This window comes from Cucumis sativus, chromosome 1 (genome assembly GCF_000004075.3).
Source record: "Cucumis sativus cultivar 9930 chromosome 1, Cucumber_9930_V3, whole genome shotgun sequence".
Classification (NCBI taxonomy): domain Eukaryota; kingdom Viridiplantae; phylum Streptophyta; class Magnoliopsida; order Cucurbitales; family Cucurbitaceae; genus Cucumis; species Cucumis sativus.
In genome coordinates this window covers 10,797,819-10,805,422 of record NC_026655.2, presented here as the reverse complement: position 1 = coordinate 10,805,422, position 7,604 = coordinate 10,797,819, and the positions used below count along the sequence as shown (strand labels likewise).

Below are 7,604 nucleotides of genomic sequence, written 5' to 3'. Positions count from 1 at the left end.
ACACTGAGAGGAATTTCGCGAGTCTTTTTGTTTTTGTGTACTATATATCTGTTCTTTTTTATTCAAGAACTTCTTTTAATTAATAATCTAAAGGTTCTTTAGTTGTTTTTGGTGAATTTTATTTTGGAGTCAAATTTTTTGTATTTTATTAAATAAGTTATCTTGAAAAGAAAGATTAGAGTTGGTAAACATTAAAAATAGATTTTGAGATGTGTTTTAAACAATTTTATAAGAAAAAATGTTTAAGTAGAAACAAAAAAAAGTTTTCTTGAATCCAAATAGGCCCTTAATGTGTCAAAGTATTGAGTGTACGGTTAATCATACAAAATTTTATGGTAACAAGATTTGTGAAAATGGCTAAACACTCGGATGGAAAGTGAGAAAAAACCTACTTGAAGATTTAGTAGTTAAATATAGTATCCTAACTTCTCCAACTTTGGAATCTCGGATGGAGAAAAACCAGAGTGTAAATAGAACTCTTCATTTTCCAACTCTGAAACTAAACACTCACACTCTCCCATATTCCAAACACATACCCCAAAGCAATCAATACCAGCTAGCTAGATCCGACTCCATATATAAGAAAAAAATACATAACAATCTAAGACCCTAAATTTTTTAAAGCTCAAAATTTAACTTTGCAAAAACAAAACCAGAAAAACCACAAGAGATAAAGAAAGTGAGGAAGGGGTTTTGAGGGCAAATAATAATGTCAAATAAATGGGGAGAAAATAGTTGAAAAACTTTCCTACCTTTTTAGGGAGAGCTCTTCTTCTTTTGGTAGCTTCTTTAGGCTCTTCCGTTTAAGGATACCCTCTCAACAACTTAAACTAAAGAAGATTGAAGGAATTTCAACAAAGGGGTCTGGTGATTGTGTGAAGGGTGTGCGTGACTGGGTGATTGAAGGAATTTTGACCGGCTAAATCGATGAATGAAAGACGGGTGACTAAGAGGTGAGCGGCTTCAAGTGGGCAACCAGGCGTGCGATGCGATTCAACAAGATTGTAAATGGTTTAGATTTTAGTTTTATATATACAAACAAAAGCAATGAAGATGACCTCTCGAAAAAAGATGCAAACAAGGCAAACTCCAAAAAACAACAACAACATCATCGTAAATGAAATTTGCCTGAAGCTTCAGTTTAGGACCGACGTCTCCATCGCAAACCGATCCTTTACAATGAATATTTTTGTGAATAATGTATTTTGAAACTCTTTTATACTTGTAAATTTTGTTTATGCTACATTCTTGTATGCAATGAATATGAGTGTTCTTGTATAATGGCAATTTTTATAATATGCTACCTTTTGAAGGAAATTGATATCTTTCTACGGGTGATGGAAATTGATATCTTTCTATCAATTTTATCAATTATACAAACTAATATCTATTTGTATCAAAGTTTCTATATATTGACTTGACTTGAAAAGAGAGACGGAGGTTGACTTTTCTTGACCTAAAAAGAAAGACGGAGGTTGACATAGCTTGAAAAGAGAGGTCAGTGAGAGGATTAGAAGCTGCCATTAAAAAGAATTTTTTACTGTATTAGCCCCCTTCTTAATTAAAAATAGAAGAATTGATAAATAGAAGCTGATCTATCATCATTTTCTATTAGTGATAGACACTGATAAAAAAAAATATAAATTTTTATCAATGAAAGAAACTGGTACCAATGTTGTATCGATTTAATTTTATAGGATTTAACTCGAAAAAATATATAGAGAGTTCCAATGAGTTTACACACCACATGTTTCAATTCAAAGATGAATACAAACAAAGACATAGGCAATTTTTATTGATATAAAGAATTTGAAAAAATAACACTCATAAATTCCAATATAAATCCATTTGCCAATACAACATAAAAATGCCACTATAATGATTACATCATTGATTAATTTGACCAAGTTTCCAAGTCCTAGAATTATGACCCTTGCCATGGCAATTACTACATCATGTTGAGCTACAATTAACCTCACTGATTAATGGGATTCTTAATTTCTTTTAGGTCTTCCAGCAGGACAATTAAAAATAGGAGGTAAAGGTCTAACGTCGTTATTTACAACCCTCCAATTTGAATGAAACTCCAACTGGTCACACACAACCTAAATATGTTGACAATAATGTTTGTAAATGATAATAATCAAACACATAAGAATAAGTATCTAGGTTAAGCATCCGAAGAACAACAAGAGAATGAGAACAATGAATCTCATGAAAATCCCATACTCGACAGCTACAAGACCCCAAGTTCAACTTCACTATAAATTGTTTCTCATTGGCCATTACATTGTATTCAACATTATTGTTGATAGGATGAACCTACAAGATGAAAATAGACAAAAAAATCAACATTTACAAATAAACATTCATAATTCTATCACAGTATATTACTGATAGACAATGATAGACTTCTATCATTGATAGATAGGGACAAACTTCTATCATTGATAGACAGAGACATACTTCTATCACTAATAGACAGAGACAAACATCTATCACTTCCTTTCTTTCTTCTATCGATATGATATATCTAAATAAAAATAATAAAAGAACTCCTTACCAAGAAACTTCTTGGTTCTTCATGTTGCTTGCATAATATACTTTCAGCACAAGAGGTTAAAGTTATTTTCATTGACAAACTTGCATAATGAAACCACTTTTGCAAAACTCTCTAATTCCATCCAGGAAACTTGAATCCGGCAAGTTTCTATCCTCTCTTAAAATCGAGTTTACACTTTCTCGTTCTAAATTGGGTCATTTCTTCGTAGGCCATAACATTGGCTATTTTTTCAATGTTTTGGGACGAAAATAAAAACTGACTCTCAGACATATTTTTTCGGCTTTTGTGGGCAAAAAACTCTAATGTCACTCGAAACGAGTCCACTCAGTAGTTAGATGTGAATTTTCGAGACCTTTGACATCGTTCTAAATTGGGTCATTTCTTCGTAGGCCGTAGCATTGGCCCATTTTTCAACGTTTTGGGACGAAAATAATAACTGACCATCGGGCATATTTTTTTGAGCTTTTTGGGGCAAAAAGCTCTAATGTCACTCGAAACAAGGCCACCCAGTAGTTAGCTCTGAATTTTCAAAACCTTCCATGTCGTTCTAAATTGGGTCATTTCTTCGTAGGTCATAGCATTGGTCATTTTTCAATGTTTTGGGACGAAAATAATAAGTGACCTTCGGGCATATTTGTTTCGGTTTTTGTGGACAAAAAGCTCTAATGTCACTCGGAACGAGGCCATCCAATAGTTAGATGTGAATGTTTGAGACCTTCGACGTCATTCTAAATTGGGTCATTTCTTCGTAAGCCATAACATTGGCCTTTTTTTCAACGTTTTGGGAAGAAAATAGTAACTGACTCTCGAACATATTTTTTTCAATCTTTATGGGCAAAAAGCTCAAATATCACTCGAAATGGGGCCACCCAGTAGTTAGCTGTGAATTTTCAAGACCTTCCACGTCGTTCTAAATTGGGTAATCTCTTCGTAGGCCATAGCATTGGCCATTTTTCAATGTTTTGAGACGAAAATAATAACTGACCCTCGAGCATATTTGTTTCCGCTTTTGTGGACAAAAAGCTCTAATGTCACTCGAAACGAGGCTACCCAGTAGTTAGATGTGAATTTTTGAGACCTTCGATTTCGTTCTAAATTGGTCTTTTCTTCGTAGGTCATAACATTGACCCTTTTTTCAACGTTTTGGGAAGAAAATAATAACGGACCCTCATACATATTTTTTTTTGTTTTTGTGGGCAAAGAGCTCTAATGTCACTCGAAACGAGGTCATCCAGTAGTTAGACGTGAATTTTGAAAACCTTTGACATCGTTCTAAATTTTGTCATTTCTTTGTAAGCTATAGCACTGCCCCATTTTTCAACGTTTTAGGGCGAAAATAAAAACGGACTCTTGGGTATATTTTTTTCGACCTTTATTGGCAAAAAAACTTGCATATCACTCGAAATGAGGCCACCCAATGGTTAGACATGAATTTTTGAGACATTTGACATTGTTCTAAATTGGGTCCTTTCTTCGTAGGCTATGGGCATATTTTTTTCGGCCTTTATGGGCAAAAAACTTGAATATCACTCAAAATGAGATCACCCAGTAGTTAGCTTTGACATCGTTCTAAATTGGGTCATTTCTTCGTAGGCTATAACATTGACCATTTTTTCAACATTTTGGGATAAAAATAAAAACTGACTCTCGGGCATATTTTTTTCAGCTTTTATGGGCAAAAAACTTGAATATCACTCAAAATGAGGCCACCCAGTAATTAGACGTGAAATTTCGAGACCTTTGACATCGTTCTAAATTGGGTCATTTCTTCGTAGGCCATATAAATATAACCACTTATTGTTATAGTATGTTCTATTTTATACATTTTCCAATTAGCTATAGTCAACATTATTTTATTATTATATTTACTATATTTGTTATCGTTTTTGTTATTTTACGTTGGCTATTTTTTTTACTCTTTGGTGTAGTGTTTACTATTTGCTATCATCAAATAAAAATAATTAATAATTCAAACTAAAATAATATACGTGTGAAATACAAACTATATAAACTAAACTCTAATAACTTACTATTATGATAAGCAACTCTTAGTCCTAAATACTCTAAAAGATTAATTGTATTTAATAGACAAATAAAAGTGGAAAAGGAAAGATGGGAATCCATATGAATGGTTAGGTTTGTAAGTGAAGTCATATGAGAACTTTAGAAGTTAGAAAGGAAAAGGGAGGTTGGAGATTAATGTTATTATATTAATATAATTCCTCTTTTGCAACCGACATGATTTCATCACTCATTTTTGGACAAAAGAGATTTCCTTTTTTTCCCTTCAAAGCAAGGAAATGAACCAACTCTTTTCTTTCTCTCAACCAACAATATTCACCTACTCATTCATAACCACCCTTCTCAAATACACACATATATTGCTCTTTAAGCTTCCTAACACTTATCATTGTTATTGTCCATGATTTCAAAATCAATGACTCCATTTTCAAGTTATCCCAATTTAATTTGTTCTATTCAAATTCAGTGTCTCATCAATTGAGATTCAATTTCTTCACTCTATTGGAGGTATGAAGGAAATGTGTACCAAGGATACTATATATTGTTCCTATTGGGCAATTACTAAATTGTACCAACTTTAAGTGTATATATGTTATGAGGCGCCACGCACTTGGGACATTTTATTGATTAGTCTAAGTAAAAATATAGTAAAAAGTGTATTATGTATGGAGAGATCAGTAGGATGAGTAGGAATTTGAAAAGTTGTATAAAAAAGACTTGACATAGTTGTAATTAATTTTAGGTTATAATAGGAGGTAGAAACACCAATGAAGGCTCAAACATATATATTGAAGTTGATTGTCATATCTTCACTCTATTTACTTAAAGCTAGGAGTCCAAACAATCTCTAATATATTTAGATAGGATCAATTTTTGGCATAAAACACATTTTTTAAACTCAACCAAAGTGGTTAGAGATTGGTATACTCCCCGACCTAAAACATCTCAAATGGGAAAAACTATTAGGGATATTGATTTAGAATTGGAAGTCCGTATATATGTTTTGGATTTTGTATGTTGCAGGTATAAGGTCAATTACTGTAGATTATATATGCATACATGCATGCATATACTATATTGATATACACGTGTAATAATATATCATATGATTATTTTGTCAATAATAAACCAACTATATATATATATATATATACTGAAGAGTTTTTTCTTTTCACTTTTTAGGAGATTGAAGGACGGAAATTAAGAGTGATTTTCATTTTTGAAAATGTGATCACTTTAATATAATAATTATACATTACGTGATTTCCAAAATATAATCATCCAATAATTGAATCTTGTACTTCCATTCTCACCTTGTATAAATCTATCTAAGCTTGTTTGTGAAACCAAAGAAGGAAAAAAACTATAGACCCAAAAGAAATATATGTTTTTCAAACTCTTGACTTTACACACATCTCCATCCATTCAACCCTCTCTCTCTTTCTCTTCTATCTCTAGCAACAATGACGGTAAAGGATTGCGACCACCACCACCATCACGACTGCGAGCGCCGCCGTCTCTACCGGCGAATAGCCTGTGTCATCTTCACCGTGGTGCTTCTAATTGGCCTAGTCATCTTCCTCATCTGGGCCATCCTCCGACCGTCGAAGCCCCGTCTCATCCTCCAAGACGTCACCCTTCTTGGCCTTAATGTCTCGTCAGTGCCACCAGCCGCAATCTCGACAACCATGCAAATCACCATCTCCTCCACAACCCCAACAACCGCATTGGTGTTTACTATCAGGTCATGGATGTCTACGCCGCGTACCGCGGCCAGCAAGTCACTCTCCCGACGCTCTTGCCGCCTACTTACCAGGGCCACAATGATGTTACTGTTTGGTCGCCGTTTTTGTATGGCGAAGCTGTGCCGGTGGCACCGGAATTTGCTGAAGCTTTGAATGAAGATAACAATGTTGGAGCCATGCTGTTCAATATTAAGGTCAATGGACAGGTTTGTTTATTTTCAACTCTCTGACTCACAAGTTCTTTATCTTTCTTTACATACCTTTTTCATAGCTTAACTTCTCATTTTAAATTTTAATTCTATACACATATTTTGTTATTTTAAAGCATAAAGCACTTAGGCTTTTAATCCTGGTAATGGAAGGTTTGAATCCTTCGTATCCTATTGTTGTATTTTTTGAGTCAATTCAAATTATTAAAATTGGCGTTCCAAATACTTATGGGAGGATTTAAATCTTTCTAACCTGGTCAGATGACATAAAGTTGAACTTTCGTCAAGTTAACATAAGAAGAGAAATTCGAAGAAAAGAAAGAAGTTGCATCTCTTCTTTGTAATTTAATATTTATTGTAGACTTTATCGTCGTATTGCACAACAGGTTAGATGGAAAGTCGGGAGCTGGATTTCGGGCAGATATCGGCTAAACGCGAACTGCCCGGCGTATATAAAGTTTGGTGATCCAAAGAATGGAATTGCTTTCGGACCCGCCATGAAGTTTCAGTTCGTTCAGGGCTGTTATGTTGATATTTGAGATCTCTCAAAGTCCCCTTTATTTGTACTTCTTTTTCTTTTTCCATGTTCCTTAAAAAGTATCTGTTAACGTAGTTGCCAACAGCAATGAAAACTAATAGAATTATAGTTATTCTTGATTATTTTGTTACTATTTTCATTGTGCCTCTCCTACAGTTTATCTCACCCTTTCCTCCTTCTTTCAGTGGTGAGCATTATTTATCAGTTTGGCGTCGTTTCTTAGCTCGATTTGACATTGATAAGCTTAAGTTAATATATAGGTGAAGCTGAATTTATATTATATCATTAGCATAATCCCTTCAATTGTGTGATTGATATAAAAAATACATTAAAATTACTAGTTGGAGAGGGAACAACGTTGCAATAACTTGAACATATAATCTCCTTGGACCATTGGAACTTGAATTCCAACAAATTAGTTTTATTTTCTGTTATTTTACTTTTTTTTTCTCTTCTTTGTAAACACCTATAAATATAAATATAAAGGTGTATTCAAAATATTAGCTAGTTTTTACATACATATTCCT

General features: G+C 33.5%; 1 protein-coding gene across 1 annotated transcript; it reads left to right on the top strand.

Moving 5' to 3' along the window:
* Nucleotides 1-5,878: 5,878 nt before the first annotated feature.
* LOC101212136 (NDR1/HIN1-like protein 1) lies at nt 5,879-7,210 on the top strand. Its single transcript, XM_004139544.3, is given in 3 exon segments — nt 5,879-6,292; nt 6,295-6,536; nt 6,926-7,210. Coding segments are annotated over 3 exon segments (639 nt in total). The 5' UTR covers nt 5,879-6,048; the 3' UTR covers nt 7,079-7,210.
* Nucleotides 7,211-7,604: the final 394 nt, after the last annotated feature.